This window comes from Melanotaenia boesemani, chromosome 23, assembly GCF_017639745.1.
Source record: "Melanotaenia boesemani isolate fMelBoe1 chromosome 23, fMelBoe1.pri, whole genome shotgun sequence".
NCBI lineage: Eukaryota > Metazoa > Chordata > Actinopteri > Atheriniformes > Melanotaeniidae > Melanotaenia > Melanotaenia boesemani.
The window spans coordinates 4,685,466-4,700,978 of NC_055704.1; the positions used below are offsets into that span (position 1 = coordinate 4,685,466).

The 15,513-nt window shown below is 44.1% G+C and overlaps 1 protein-coding gene across 3 annotated transcripts in view; it reads left to right on the forward strand.

The window, feature by feature from the left end:
- The window catches only part of cped1 (cadherin-like and PC-esterase domain containing 1), a 40,549-nt gene that overhangs the window by 11,682 nt on the left and 13,354 nt on the right, over positions 1-15,513 (forward strand). The window contains exons 3-12 of one of the 3 annotated variants that reach the window (XM_041977857.1): positions 6,429-6,523; positions 6,636-6,720; positions 10,675-10,744; positions 10,948-11,095; positions 11,165-11,289; positions 11,374-11,446; positions 12,284-12,424; positions 13,976-14,080; positions 14,237-14,340; positions 14,414-14,469. In XM_041977857.1, the coding sequence (XP_041833791.1) occupies positions 6,429-6,523; positions 6,636-6,720; positions 10,675-10,744; positions 10,948-11,095; positions 11,165-11,289; positions 11,374-11,446; positions 12,284-12,424; positions 13,976-14,080; positions 14,237-14,340; positions 14,414-14,469 (1,002 nt within the window). Of the gene's footprint in view, positions 1-6,428; positions 6,524-6,635; positions 6,721-7,219; positions 7,976-10,674; positions 10,745-10,947; positions 11,096-11,164; positions 11,290-11,373; positions 11,447-12,283; positions 12,425-13,975; positions 14,081-14,236; positions 14,341-14,413; positions 14,470-15,513 lie in introns of those variants that run through there. The other 2 variants (XM_041977858.1, XM_041977859.1) reach the window with 2 other exon arrangements.

Here is a 15,513-nt window from a genome sequence, read left to right on the forward strand (position 1 = left end):
AGAGGGATCTTAAAAGAAAGATCAGAGAGTGTAAGGACAGCTACAGGAGGAAAATGGAGGACCACCTGCAGCAGAACAACGCAAGGGAGGTTTGGAGAGGACTCAAAACTATTTCAGGGCAGGGCAAGGGCAAGAGGAGGAATCCTGCATCTGGAGATAGAGACTGGGCTAACAAGCTAAATCTCTTTTTCAACAGATTTGATACTGGACCTACTCCCAACCCTGTCAGCTTGAGCACAGACCAGCATACCCCCAGCTCCCCTTGCATGTTTGACACCTCACTTCAACCACCATCACCATCTTCTCTGGGTCTCTCACCCTCCCCCTCACCACTACCACCATCTCCGGAGCTCTTACCATCCCCCTCACTCCCACCACCACATCTGGGGCTCTCCTCTCCACCACCCCCTTCTCTCCTCACACCGACAGTGGATCAGGTGAGAGTGCAACTAAAGAAGATCAAAACCAGGAAAGCCACAGGTCCTGATGGCATCAGCCCCAGACTCCTCAGGGACTGTGCAGACCAGCTATGTCAGGTGGTCTGCTACATCTTTAACCTGAGCCTGAGTCTGGAAAGAGTTCCGATCAAGTGGAAAACTTCCTGTGTGGTCCCAGTACCCAAGATCCCGTGTGCCAAGGAGCCCATCCACTTCAGACCTGTGGCCTTAACCTCTCACCTGATGAAGGCACTGGAGAGGATCGTTCTTAACCATCTCTGCTCCCGGGTAAGCCCAAATATGGATCCTCTGCAGTTTGCATACCAGCCTGGCATTGGGGTGGATGGCGCTGTCATCTACCTGCTGCAGAGATCCCTGTCTCAACTGGAGGGCACTGGAAACACTGTGAGGATCACTATTTTTATTTCTCCAGTGCTTTTAATACGATTCAACCTTTACTACTCAGGATGAAGCTGGAGAGGGCGGGGGTCAGTGACCATCTGGCTGCATGGGTCATACCATGACCCATGACCATGAGGGACTGTGTGTCGGATGTGGTTTTCTGTGTCACAGGGGCCCCTCAGGGCACAGTACTTATCACCTTTCCTCTTCACCCTGTACACATCTGACTTCAGGTATTCCACGGACAGTTGTCACCTCCAGAAGTTCTCCGATGACACTGCCATAGTGGGATGTGTGTCCAAGGGGAACAACTGCGAGTACAGGAAGGTCATCATGGACTTTGTCGACTGGTGTGAGCAGAATCACCTTCTAGTAAATGCCAGCAAGACAAAGGAGATGGTGATCGATTTCCAAAGAAAACCCTCCTCTACTGCACTGTTAAACATTCGGGGACTTGACATCGAGAGAGTGAGGACATACAAGTACCTGGGTGTCCACCTAAATAATAAACTGGACTGGACAGATAACACTAACTCTCTTTATAAGAAGGGTCAGTGTCGTCTATACCTACTGAGGAGGCTGGGATCCTTCGGCGTGAGCAGGCAACTGCTGAGAACTGTCTACGAGACTGTGGTGGCATCCGTGATTTTTTATGCTGTGCTGTATTGGGGTGGAGGGTGGTCTGAGCGGGACAAGAACAAACTCAATAGACTTGTAAAAAGAGCTAGCTCAGTCTGTGGCTGCCCTTTGGACTCCATTGAGGTGGTGGTGGAGAGGAGAGTTCTGGCAAAACTGTCCGCCATCATCGACCCTCTGCATCAGACTATGGGGGCCTTAGGCAGCTCCATCAGTGAAAGACTCCTACACCCGAAGTGTAAAAGGGAACGCTTCCACAGGTCCTTCATACCCACAGCAATCAGACTGTATAATGCTGCATCACATTCTACTGCATCACCGGAACCCACACTCACATGACACTATGACCGACAGCTAATTATGCACTTTGATTGTATAGTGTATATAATGTTCCTTTCATTTAATTGTATTTTATTTAACTTGTTTTATCTCATTTTGAGCTGCTGTAACGGGGAACTTTCCCCATGTGGGACTAATAAAGATTATAAAGATTATCTTACTTTCCTGGTCTTAATGAGGACTGGAGTTCTAGGATCTACTTTCCTGGTGTTAATGAGGACTGCAGTTCTAGGATCTACTTTCCTGGTCTTAGTGAGGACTGGTGGTCTAGGATCTACTTTCCTGGTCTTAATGAGGACTGGAGTTCTAGGATCTACTTTTCTGGTCTTAGTGAGGGCTGGTGGTCTAGGATCTAATTTTCTGGTCTTAGTGAGGACTGGCGTTCTAGGATCTACTTTCCTGGTCTTAGTGAGGACTGGTGGTCTAGGATATACTTTCCGGGTCTTTGTGAGGACTGGAGTTCTAGGATCTACTTTCCTGGTCTTTGTGAGGACTGGAGTTCTAGGATCTACTTTCTTGGTCTTTGTGAGGACTGGAGTTCTAGGATCTACTTTTCTGGTCTTATTGAGGACTGGTGGTCTAGGATCTACTTTCCTGGTCTTAGTGAGGACTGGAGTTCTAGGATCTACTTTCCTGGTCTTAGTGAGGACTGGTGGTCTAAGATCTACTTTCCGGATCTTTGTGAGTACTGGTGTTCTAGGATCTACTTTCCTGGTCTTTGTGAGGACTGGAGTTTTAGGATGTACTTTCCTGCTCTTAGATGACTGGAGATCTAGGGTCTACTTTCCTGGTGTTAATGAGGACTGCAGTTCTAGGATCTACTTTCCTGGTCTTAGTGAGGACTGGTGGTCTAGGATCTACTTTCCTGGTCTTAATGAGGACTGGAGTTCTAGGATCTACTTTCCTGGTCTTAGTGAGGACTGGTGGTCTAGGATCTACTTTTCTGGTCTTTGTGAGGACTGGAGTTCTAGGATCTACTTTCCTGGTATTTGTGAGGACTGGAGTTCTAGGATCTACTTTCTTGGTCTTAGTGAGGACTGGAGTTCTAGGATCTACTTTCTTGGTCTTTGTGAGGACTGGAGTTCTAGGATCTACTTTCTTGGTCTTAGTGAGGACTGGAGTTCTAGGATCTACTTTCTTGGTCTTAGTGAGGACTGGAGTTCTAGGATCTACTTTTCTGGTCTTAGTGAGGACTGGAGCAGCAGCGTTCTGGACTACCTGCAGCTGTCTGATGGACTTTTTAGGGAGACCTGTGAGGACAGTATTGCAGTAGTCCAGTCTACAGGTCCAAGTCTGAGTCCAGGACTACTCCCAGGTTTCTGGCTTGGTCGGTAGCTTTGAACTTTGCTGTTTGAAGCTGAGAACTGACTTTTAATCTTTCTTCCTTTGGCTCCAAAAACTATTATTTCAGGTTTGTCTTCATTTGAACAGCAGTGGCCTCAGGATGGAGCCTTGGGGAACTCCACAGGTTACTTTGTTCACTCAGATTTATAGTTACCTATAGACACAAAGTAGTCCCTGTCTTTTAAATAGGACTCAAACTAATTAACTGCAGAGCCGAAATTCCTGGATTTTCTGGATTTTGTCAGTAAAGAAAGAAGCAAACTCATTCCAGGCCCGGTTGGACAGAAGTTCTGGGGTTACTGACCCAGGAGGATTAGTTAGCCTGTCAACAGCAACGAACAAGGCTCGAGCATTATTGCTGTTCTTAGCAATGATGTCAGAAAGAAAGATGGTCTGCGTCTCTCAGCTCCAGATTATAAATCCTCAGTCTCTCTTTATAGATCTAATAGAGAACCTGCAGCTGTGTTTTCCGCCACCTGCATTCAGCTTGTCCACATTCTGGTTTTTCAGCTCTTACCAGTGTGGCATTTTTCCATGGAGCTCTCTTTTTGGCAGCGATCACTTCCACCTTGGTGGGAGCAATGACATTAATGGAAATATTCAGACCTTTAGAGATGACTAGATCCAGAGAGGGACTTCTGTTCCACATGCTGAGTTAGACCAAATTTATCAAGAATACAAGGCAAGGCAGTTTATTTATATAGCACATTTCATGTACAGGACAATTCAAAGTGCTTTACATAAAACAAAGACATTACAGATATTTAGAATAGTAAAAGGCATCAACACATAATCACAATAAAATAATAAATTACATTAAAATGATTAAAAGCAAGATAAGTTAAAAAAGTTACAGTGCAGATTTCATGCATAGGCGCATGAGAAAAGAAATGTTCTTAACCTGGATTTAAAAATGTCTACATTTGGTGAAAGTTTAATCTCCACTGGCAGTTTGTTCCATTTGTTTGCAGCATAACAGCTAAATGCTGCTTCTCCATGTTTACTCTGGACTCTGGTCTGGACTAGTTGACCAGAGTCTTTGGATCTAAGAGCTCTGCTAGGTTTATATTCTCTGAACACATCACAGATGTATCACCACAATTCTTTGATCCCTCTGTCCTCTGGGTTATCAGCATGAATGTTAAAATCACCAACAATAACTACACAGTCAAAGTCGACACAGTTTACTGACAGCTGTTCACAAAGTCATTAGAAAATGTTGCCCAGTGTTTAGATGGCCTGTATATGTCAAGGTCTGAGGCCCAGCTGTTTGCGCTTACTTTCTGAGTTGTTCTTTGTTCTTTCCTTGTTGTGTAGGGAGATTTCATCTCGGTCATCACATGTAGATCCAGAATCCTGCAGCAGTGGAGCGAACCTGTTCTGTAGTTGCATGTCTGCTTGTTGAGGAGAGGTCTTGTTGATAGTTCTCCTTTTAACAACTGGCTATGACTGCGTCTTGCTAGGGAGAGGAGTTGAGGAGGTGCTTGGTCTTGATGGCAGAGCAGGCCAGCTGGTCATGGAGCTAATCTCAGCAAACTGGGCCCTGCCTATTACTCATCCTCCCATTTCCCTGTGAGATGATTTATTCTTCAGCTTTGCACCATGAGCTTTCCAGGAAGGACTATCAGTGACCGTGTTATTACCTTGTAAACTGTCGTCCCATTTCTTTCCAGCCAATTTTGTGCTAATTAGCTGTGTGTTGGCAAGGTCTTGTCTGCTGTTTTTATTAAAAGGCAAAGTTGTATTACCACACAATCTATTCACCTCCACATTCACCTTGAGCCATTGAATCTTTGTTTCCAGCATGGTGATCTTTTGTAGAGGTTTGTGATAGTCATCTGTAGAGAAGGGAGGCATCTTGCGGCTAGTTAGCGTTAGGTCCTGAGTAGCTGGAGATAGGGCTTCTGCTATTTGTAGGCCACGCTGACGTGACACTGACAATATTGTAAGAGTCTTAAAATAGTAGTATCCAACCAAATCTACCACAGAATACAGTCCCAGTGATTCAGTATCCAGGAGCCGTTGTCCATAAATTTCTTGAGTAGAAAAATAAGAAGATTGGCAGAAAAATGCAAGCAGAGAGAAGAGCAAAGCAGCAAAGCTTCAGCAGGGGAGAGAAGCAGGAAATCTGGGTCAAAGCTAAACAGAGAAACTAAACAGCTGCTACACCGGGAAAAAACAGTAAACAACAATCTATAGGGGCACCTGTGAGAAGAGAAACTGTAAAAACCTTGAAGAGCATCGAATACGATAGCAACTAGTACATACGTGTGGGTGTGTGTCTGAAGGCGTATTTAAGGCAGATTTATACTTGTGTGGCGTCTTCGTGCGGTCGACTACGGAGTAGCTGATGCTGGTGAGTTTTCTCTCACACTCAAGAGTAGGGCGTACGCGTTGTTTTGGTGTCATGTTGGAGTTTCTCTTCCTAACCTGAAGGTGGCAGTAGGGGTGGCATCGGCCAATAAACTCACCAGGTCGGAGTTCTTTTGATGATTAACTTCAGTACAGTAGGTATTTTCTGTTTTAAAACAACAGTGGCGTCCAGTATGGTTCAGTGTCTTTATTAGCTTGTCGAAGAAAACGAAGAAATAATTCAATCAGCCTCTCATCAACTTGATCCACTGGCTATTGTTTTTAAAAACAGTGGTTACCACACAAATTCAGCGAGAAGATCCAGATATCCATCACTGTGTGATCCCAAACTGTCAATCACAAGGGAGTACTTCCGCGTAACCTTCTGCGTAGCAGGGGTGCACATCAGGTCTGGAAGAGTTGCGCGTTGAGTCTCTGCTGACCTACACAGCAACTACAGCGTTGACGCAGACGCAGAAGCCACGCAAGTATTAATCCGCCTTGAATGTGTGTGGGAGTGTGTGTAGGTGTGTGTACTAAGCATTAGAGGTTAGTTGTGCTCAATGATTATGCAAATGCAACCACATCCCGTCCAAGGATCAGTGACAGACTGAGAGGGCCCCAATCCCCAGCAGCCACCACAGAGACCAGAACCGAGACAGCATACCACAGGAACGGCAATACATCCAGACAGAAGGAGGCAAAGGAGGGCCACAGGTTCAGCAGTCCACCAACCCTGCCAGGCATCGGTCCCCTGTGCATGAGCTAGGCACCCCAGTGATCACAATCCCCATCTCTGTGTTTCCGTAGTTAAGGGTATTTCCTTCTCTCTGTGTTTCCGTGGATACAGGTGTTTACTCCGCTCTGTGTTTCTGTGGTTACTGTTGTTTACTCCTCTCCATGTGTCCACGGTTATAGGTATGGGGGGGTGGAGCCTCCTGCTGTGTCTCAGCAGTTCAGAGCGGAGTTGTCTGAGGAAGATCAACTTCTCCCAGCTGCAGCAGCATCAGATGGTGAGACTCACCTGTCCTGGATTACCTGAAGTCACCTGACATGTTGGCTAACAACACAGCTCACCTGTGTGTGTGTGTTTGTGTGTGTGTGTGTGTGTGTGTGCGCGAGCAGGTGAACCTGCTGCCTGGTCTGATGGAGGCCTTTTCAGATGCAGGTGGAGGTCTCTGCCACTTCTACATTCGCTCCCAGCTCACAGGTGAGTCTGCTCCAGGAAAATCCACAGGAGGCGTTTTAGTCTCACATGACAGGTCTTCATCCAATCAAAACTATACTGTTCCAGACATGGGCGGATCTACAGGGGGGCAAGGAGGGGCAACAGCCCCCCTGGTTTATAGCCATGCCCCCCCAACTGCCCCCCCAATATTTATGTCTTTAAAATGAATCTCATAAAACCAAATTGCTTGAATGTTTAAAAGCACATGTTTGAATTGGAAAAATATTTTACCAAAGAAAAAAAAAAACATAATTTAAACTAAACTCTTTGGCACACGAAAAGCTTAGTTACGGCCCTGCGTCAGACACCTTTTGCATCCCGCTGCGCGACAGTGCACCAGTCACCACGCCTCGTTAATGAGACTGTATTCAGTCTGGAAGGGTGGAGTCATTAAGTAGGACAGGTAAGGCTATTTTTTCGCCATGTGATGCTCTAAGGCACAAAGTTTTTAAGTACAAATAAACTAGTTATAAAATAGATGTCTCCTAAAAAAAAAGAAAAAAGACGGATGACCGCGGCTTAGCACGCTCGCTCGTTAATTGCTTGCTAGCAGTACTCACTCCTGTTTTGTATTGTTAGAGCACATTTTCCTGATTAGTTTTGCTAACAGTTAACACAAAAGCAGTTTCTCCATGGCTCAGAAATGTTTAGGGGTCATTATTTTATGGGCTGAAGCCTGACTGGTGGTTCTATACGATGATTAGAGCAAAAGACCGCACAATGAAACCCTGTTACTCTACATCCATCCATACTGTAAGACATGTAACATAAAAAATAGGCTGCGCAAAATAACACGTGTCTGAATATAACCGTGCGACTTGTGTAAATGTGATAAATCACTTTATGTTGTTATAAGCTGTTTATATTATGCGATGAAAATAATGTAATTGTGATGCTTGAAATCCACAGGCCACGATGAAAAGAAAATTTAAAAGTGGAGACATTTCCAGTTTTTTTGGAAAGAAAGTGAGAGATGATGAGAAGGGGAAAGAGATGGGAGGAAGATGTGAGGAAGAAGAGATGGCAGAGACACCAGGAGGGTCACAGATAAAGAAAGCCACAGTAACAGATGAAGGAATGACTGAGTGTGAAGAAAGTGATGCAGGGGATGAAGAGGAAAAGTCTTCAGAATCACTGAGAGAGACAGAGGACAGCGGAGAAGAGGCTGATTTAGAGAAAAGAGAAAAGGAAGGCACAGAGTCAGGAAATCCACCCTTTATTCCAGCTGGACCACCTGGTATGTACAGTATCTATTCTCCATTTAGGTTAGTGCAGACATTAGATGTTACAATAAACAACATATTGTCAGTGAAATCTACAAGTGCATTAAAAAGCTGAAAAAAGCGTATAAATATATACATGTGTGCGTGTGTGTTCGTGTGCGTGTGTGTGTATGTATGTGTTTCTTTTAGATATATCAAGATGCAAAGATGACGCTGTAGTGCAGCCAGATTTAAAGACATTCCCTAAAACACTTCATGGAGCAGCAAAGAGGAGTTTCCAAAGCATTTGGTACAACACTTGGTCATGGCTTGAATATTCTTCTTCAAAAGATGCAGCCTATTGCTTTGCCTGCAGACATTTTGCTGTGTCAAAAACAAGTGTATTTGCATCAGAAAATGGATATAGCAATTGGAAGAAGGCCACATCCAAAAACAGTGGGTTCAACATACATGCTAAGTCAGATGCCCATGTAAATGCCATGATAGCATGGAGTCAGTACAAGAGTATGTCAAGTAAAGACACTTCTGTACTCAAAATGATGGGAGATGTTAATGAAAAACAAGTAACTGAAAACCGGGAGTACATTAAAACTCTTGCTGAAGTTTTGCTTTTGACAGCAACTCAAAACATTTCCCAACGCGGCCATGATGAAACTCAGTCATCAAAAAACAAGGGAAATTTTCTCGAGATTTTAGATCTTATCAGCAAACGTGATGCCTTTGTGAAACGACGACTGTCGCAAGGTCCCAGGAATGCTAAGTACACCAGTAAAGGCACTCAAAATGAGATTCTGGGGTGTTTAGCTGAAATGGTGAGAGAGGAAATTCTCAAGGAGGTCAAAGAAAGTGAACATTTTTCTATTTTAGCAGATGAGACAAAAGACATGAAAAAAAATGAGCAGTTGTCTTTAGTTGTCAGATATTATTATGATGGTGTGGTTCAGGAAAGCTTCCTGGAATACCAAAGAGCTGAACACTTGGATGCTGCCAGTTTAACCGAGAAAATAATATCATGCTTGGAGAAGTATGGATTGCAGTATAAAGAGAATCTGGTAGGCCAAGGCTATGACGGGGCTGCAGTGATGAGTGGCAGGTGTTCTGGTGTTCAAACAAGAATTAAGGAAGTTGCTAAATATGCGTTCTATGTTCACTGCAGTGCACACTGTTTGAATCTTGTGATTGTTGACTCTGTGAAAAGTGTCCCAGAAGCTGCATGTTTTTTCACTCTACTGGAAAGACTGTACACATTCATGTCAGGCTCATATGTTCACAATAAGTGGACTAATGTTCAAAAAGAAATGTTCAATGGACCACCTCGAGAATTACCTAAACTTAGTGACACTAGGTGGGCCTGTCGCTATGCTGCATGCAAAAACCTTATGGACAGGTTGACTGCAGTTATCAGAGTGCTGGAAGACATTTCAAATGAGGCTAATCCACAAAGAGCTGTAGAAGCAAGAGGATTACGCTCTCAGATTGACTTTAATTTCATAGGACTCCTTGTTGTCTTCAGAAAAGTCCTAGGTGAAACAAAGATTTTGTCTGAGATGCTCCAGTCAACCAAAGTGGACCTTACTAAAGCAGCTGACCTTACTGAAGCCCTCAGACATGCTCTAGAAGACTACCGCAAAGAGGAGAGCTTTGATGAGCTATGGGATGCAGTGACTGAAATGTGCAACAGTTGCAATATTTCTACCATTGCCAAATCAAAAAGATCCAAACAAACATCTATCAGACTGGCTGATAGCCTTGTAACTTCCACACTTGGACACCAAGCAGATGTCAACAGCAAAGATGCTTTCAGAATCAGTATATTCTTTCCCATTATCGACTCAGTGCTGGGTGAGATGGAGAGACGCTTCTCAAACTCCAGCTGTAACATAATGAGAGGTATACAAGCATTAAACCCATCAAACATTGACTTCTTAAAGGAGGACTTGGTGTTTTTAGTGGCTAAGGCATATGGCTCTGACTTGCAAGACTTAAAAACTGAGATGCGCCAGGCATTAAGACTTCTTGAAAGAAGCAAAGCAAATGGCAAAGTTTGCCCAACTAGTCTGACTGAGTTTGTGACGTTCCTGGAACCTTTTAAGGAAGTTTTCTTTGAACTATTTAGACTGTGCAAGATTGCCATTGTTTTGCCAGTGAGTACCGCAGGGTGTGAACGGAGTTTTTCTACTTTAAAGCTTGTCAAAAACCACCTGCGCTCAACCATGACAGATGATCGTTTAAGCAATCTAGCTATCCTTAGCATAGAGAAGCAGCGAGCCAAAGCAATGGATTTGGATGTCTTTGTGAGACGTTTTGCTGCACAGCACAACAACCTTCGCCTAAAGCTGTCTTAAAAGTAATGGCTGAAATCAGTCCTGTACAGTGATTTAAGTTATTTTTTTGTATTTCTTTTCTGTTTTATTTTTTTGGGGGGAAGAAGGCTTTCTTCCCTCCATTATAACAATTTTTTAAATCATTTTCTTACAGGATATACTAATACAATAAATAGCTTTAAAGAGTTTTGTGGGTATTTTTATTGACTGCATTTGATTATGGAGGATTTTCACATAGTTAAATGAGGACGTCAAGCATAGCCACCCTGCTTGGACCTCTTGCCTCTCCTTTGCCCCCCCATGTAATTTTTTCTAGATCCGCCACTGGTTCCAGAGCAGAAGATGCTGTTCATGTTTCATTAACTTTATGGTTCTGTTCCTCCTTTCAGAGTCAGATTTACCCATGAAGCTCCACTCCTGTGGATTGACCAATCACAAGCTTCACTTTCCTCTGGACAGGTGTGTAACTTATCAATTCAAATTTTACCTGGAAATTGTTCTGGTTCTCCAACTCCAAACTCTTAGAGGAAACACTAAACTTGCTCTGGTCTGGCTCTAATTTGGCTCTGATCTGAGTTTGATCCACCTCTGATCTGGGTCTGGTTCTTATCCAATTCTGATAAATAAGACTAAGACAAAGCTGTGTGTTTTTTGTTTGACAGTAGCTCTCCTTTCCAAGCCCCACCTCCTGCTCTGGTTGCCATGGTGAATGTTTACGTCCTGGTGACCTCTGTGACCCCTCTGACTTCCTTCATTCATGACATCAGTGTTGTGATGACCAATCAGCAGCTGAGGGGGCGGTCAGTGAAGGTGAAACGTCCTCTCATCATTGTAGCCTCTGGTTTTATTCCTACATTGATCTCCTCCTCTTCCTCCCAGATCACAGACTTCCTGCAGCAGCTTGGACCAACAACTTCCCATCATGTTTTGGGGCAGATAAAGAGGGTGATAGGGCAGGTGCTGCAGGCAGCGTTGACCAATGAGAAGCAGGAAGCCGTTGGCAGGTGCGCGCTGAACTTCAACATGCTGAGTCTGCTTGTGCATCTGTGGACCAGAACATGGACCAAAACTCATTCGCTGTGTTTCAGGTGTGTGTCGTGTTTCCAGATGCTCACCTTCACTCTGCTCTTCAGTGGCTCCAGCGCACCTGCTGTAGTCCAGGTAAGAGAAGACCCGTTTCTGAGACCAGTTAAATGTTCTGATCCGAGAACAGTCCAGAACTTTGATCAGTTTCCTTCTCAACCATCTCTTCTCGTCATGTCGGTCCTTCTGCCTTCTGCAGAGCCCAAAATTTTCAGAACTTTTCAGACATTCCTCAGTGGTGAACTCAGGAACTGGATCTGCTCATGGGAGACTATGTTGAAGGAAGAAGGTACCTGAAGTCCTAAGTGGAGTGGCATGCTCAGAACCTCCAGAAACTTCTGAGTGCTTCAGATTTCCTCTGAGAACTACAGCATCTCCTTAATCGGAGTCAGTTCAGTCTGGACAGAACCCTAGCCTGAAGGCCTAAAGGTCAGAACCTGAGCCTGTGGGCCAGAACCAGAGCCTGAAGGCCAGAACTGTGCCCAGACACGCATCAAGTTTGGTGGCCTCTGTAAACCACCAGAACTTCTCAGAATCCACAAAAACCCACATCGCTGCTTTTCCCAGAGAGGTTTGGTTCTGTTGTAGATCCTATGAACCGGCCCCAGTTTGATGTTGACTCAATCATAGAACTGGTTCTGGTTCTGCTGAACCCAAACTCCCCTTCAGGATTAATCCTGCCCTGGATTGGTCAGTACCGGACACACCTGGCTTTAGCGGCTGCTGTAGAACGGGTCTGTGGTTCTGATGGAGACACCTAAAGACACCTGGACCTGTGATGACATCATCATTTTGTCCACAGACTGAAGGAAACTGAGACCTTCATCTTCCTCCTCCTCTGAGGATCTTAGGTGTCCTGCAGGTGATGTCCAGCAGAGGACAGTCTGTCTTTGATGTTTGTTTTCTGGTCTTCAGGTGGACACAGAATTTACCTTCTCCGCTCTGAGGGACGAGGCCTTCGAAAGACAGATCACCAAAGACCGGATCATGGAGGACACTCTGCAATTCCTGCTGTCTCCATGGGCACACCTGTCCTCAGGGGCACAGAGGGAGCAGGTGAGTCCACTACAAAACTCATTAAAGTCAACAAACAGTACAAATAAATAAAAAAATCATGTGATTGATCGATAGAATTGATCTGTATGAAAAATATATTCATTATTATGGGGACTACTAACCGCCTTTGTTCTTCAGACCTCAGAGTTCTTCAAGGACGGTGAAGGCAGAGGAGAGACTGGTCAATCCCAGAATAAAGGGAGCTGCAGTAGTTCATTCTAGAAAAGATAAAAGCGTGAATGAGCCTTTCTAGGGCACCACAAGGAAGATAAGGCTTGACTCTACTAATAAGCCTCAAATGATGAAAAAATAGACTGGACCACTGCACTGACCTGCCTGTTGAATTTGAGGTTAAAATAAAAAACAACCCAAAAATTTTTAATTAAAAGGCAGGAAAATAAGTCCAGAGAGCCAACAGCACTGCTGCATCCTGCCAGTAGGTCAGCTTTTCCAACAGTAATGACCTCTGTTTTATTTTCATTTCTGCAGAGGAAATTCATCTCCGTCCATGTTTTAATGTCTCGCAAGTGTTTCTGTAGGTTTTCTATACATTGATCTCCAGCAGATTTTAAAAACAAATAAATCTTGATGTCGCCTGCATAGTAATGAAATGACATGTTATTTTTAAAATGGAAGTAAATAAAGAGAAAATAAAATAGGAACTAAAATGGAGCCTTGAGGTATATATCTTAAGATGTACAGAAAAAACTCCTATTTCCTAAATAGGACTCGAACCATTTGAGTACTGTGCTGTTCACAGCAACAGACTGTTGCAAACATAGTAATAAAATAATTATTACGATGTAATTACGATGTATTACGATGTAATAAAATCCATCGTATCGAAAGCAGCAGTGAGATTCACTACACACTGATCTGCAATCCTTCCTGTAAATCTTTCCATGTACAGTATGGCTGCTTCATTTGTGTTATATAAGTATGTATGTGCATGTAAGTGTGTTTATGTGCCAGTGGAAGTGTATGTATCAGCTGATGTGATGCTACACTAATCTGAGCTAAATCTCACTCACTGGTTGTCAATCAGTGAAACTCCTTCTTATGTGCTTTCTCACAAATCAGCAGACGTAAGACATGATTTCTGATTCTGGCTGCTACTGGCTGAGTTTTTATCCCACAGTGATGAGAAACACATCTTTGTAATCAGCAGTCTACGCTTTCACATGAAACATCGTTTGTGTGGTTTGCTTGAAGTGGAGATATTAGCAGAAGCTCTAAAGTGGACAAAGCTTCTGTCATGGTTTTCTTATATGCCCATATTGGGGTTTGAACTGTGTTTACTTTGGATGCCGATGCTTGGTGTAGAGTCTTTTAGCTGAGTTTTTCCAATCACGTTGCTATGCTACATGTTAGCATTGCTGCTTCCTGGTGTCTGCAGATATATGCTGGACTGTAGGATGAGCTGAGATCTGCTTCCTCAGAGGTTTTCCTGTCATTCTGGTTAAAACTAAACATTCTCTAAAATATGCAGTTGTCATGGCGACGAGTCAGCCATCTTCCTCTTTGATTAGAATGTGTTTTTCTCGTTGACAGTACGGTGGCTGCAGAGGGACACTCGGCGTTTGTTTATCACATGACGAGTTTCTTCTTCTGCTGCTCTTCCAGCAGCGCCTGAAGAAGCCGTCAGCATTCCAGTTGGTACGTTGATGGACGCGCTGTTCATTCACTCACACCTGCAGGCCTCTGATTGGTCGGTTCTGTGATGTTTGTGATGAAACCTACTTTGATGTCATCAGATGTTACAAAATCCTCAGGGACCTGATGATTACAGATTATCTGATGTTCTGTCTGCAGCTGTATCCCAGCTCTTCCTTCTCCTCCTCCTCCTCGGCTCCTCTCAGTATCTCAGACCTCCTGCTTAGGATTAGCTGTTACTATGAGCTGCAGACAAACAGCCGGTGAGAACCTGGAGCTTTCACGTGATCCAGTAACCAAACTCAGTCACATGACCCTGTTTCTTGTTCCCCACAGAGCTGGTAACACAGACCAGTCGACCAATATGCAGCCATCTTCTTCGCAGCATGAAGGTAAGCCGTTTACTGACGTTTGAGAACATCAGGGGCCTCATGTACAAAAAGTGCATATGAACAAAAACATTGCTGTTGGTCTGAAGAACTTGTGTTAATAACTCCGGGCATAAAGTGTAAAATGTCTTAAGTGGCCTCACCTTTTCTCTGTCACTTATTCTCTTGCAATTTTCTGATTGTGCAGCAAGGGGAATCTTAAGTGCAGCTCATTTAAATATGATTTGCATATTTAAATGGAAGCGTGGACAGGGAGGAGTCGGGTACTCCAATACGTGTGCTCTATTCCACACTGATAGAGATGTACAAAGGAAATGTGCTTGGATTCATGCGTGCACACCGATTCATACACCTGGATTTTTTGTGCATACATTTTCTGATTTTGAGCGTACACCATGTTTCAGTGGGAAATCCACGCAAGTCTTTGTACATTTTCTTTTTACTTAAACAAGTTCAGACATGCCCCAAAGTACCAAACATTTACTCATTTTAAGGATTTTAACCCTTTGATTATCCTCACAAAGGAAGTCCTGCAGGTGCAGAGGGACACAATCCTCGATATTAACCACGTGGCCAAAGAGTTGCAGGATGGAAATTGGGACAACACTAAAAAAGCATTGCTTAAAAAAATATAATAACTCCGCTTCTTGTGTGTTTCATAAGCGCTTCATCACTTCCAGACCTCCAGCCTTCAGTCTGCGTGTAACGGTTCAGCAAGCTGGACCACAAAAAGATCAGGACAGAGGGTTGGGTAAGAAAACAGGTTTATTATAAGGGACTGAATACTGCTCAGGAAATCCGGGTCTGGAGACGTCACCCACTGGCCTGTGAGAATAGGAGATCCAGGTGAGCAAAAGCGTGGCAAAAAATGGGGATGTAAGAATAATGACGTCTTACGTACCGGCCAAGGAGAGGAAGGACGCAGGGGGACTCGCTGTACTGGGAGGGCGGTGAGAGATCCACTGGGGCTGTGGTGATGTGAAGAGTGAGACAAGGCTGGTGGCAAAACTGAAGGGGAAAAACAGTTAGTTTGGCCTAAGAGCCCTG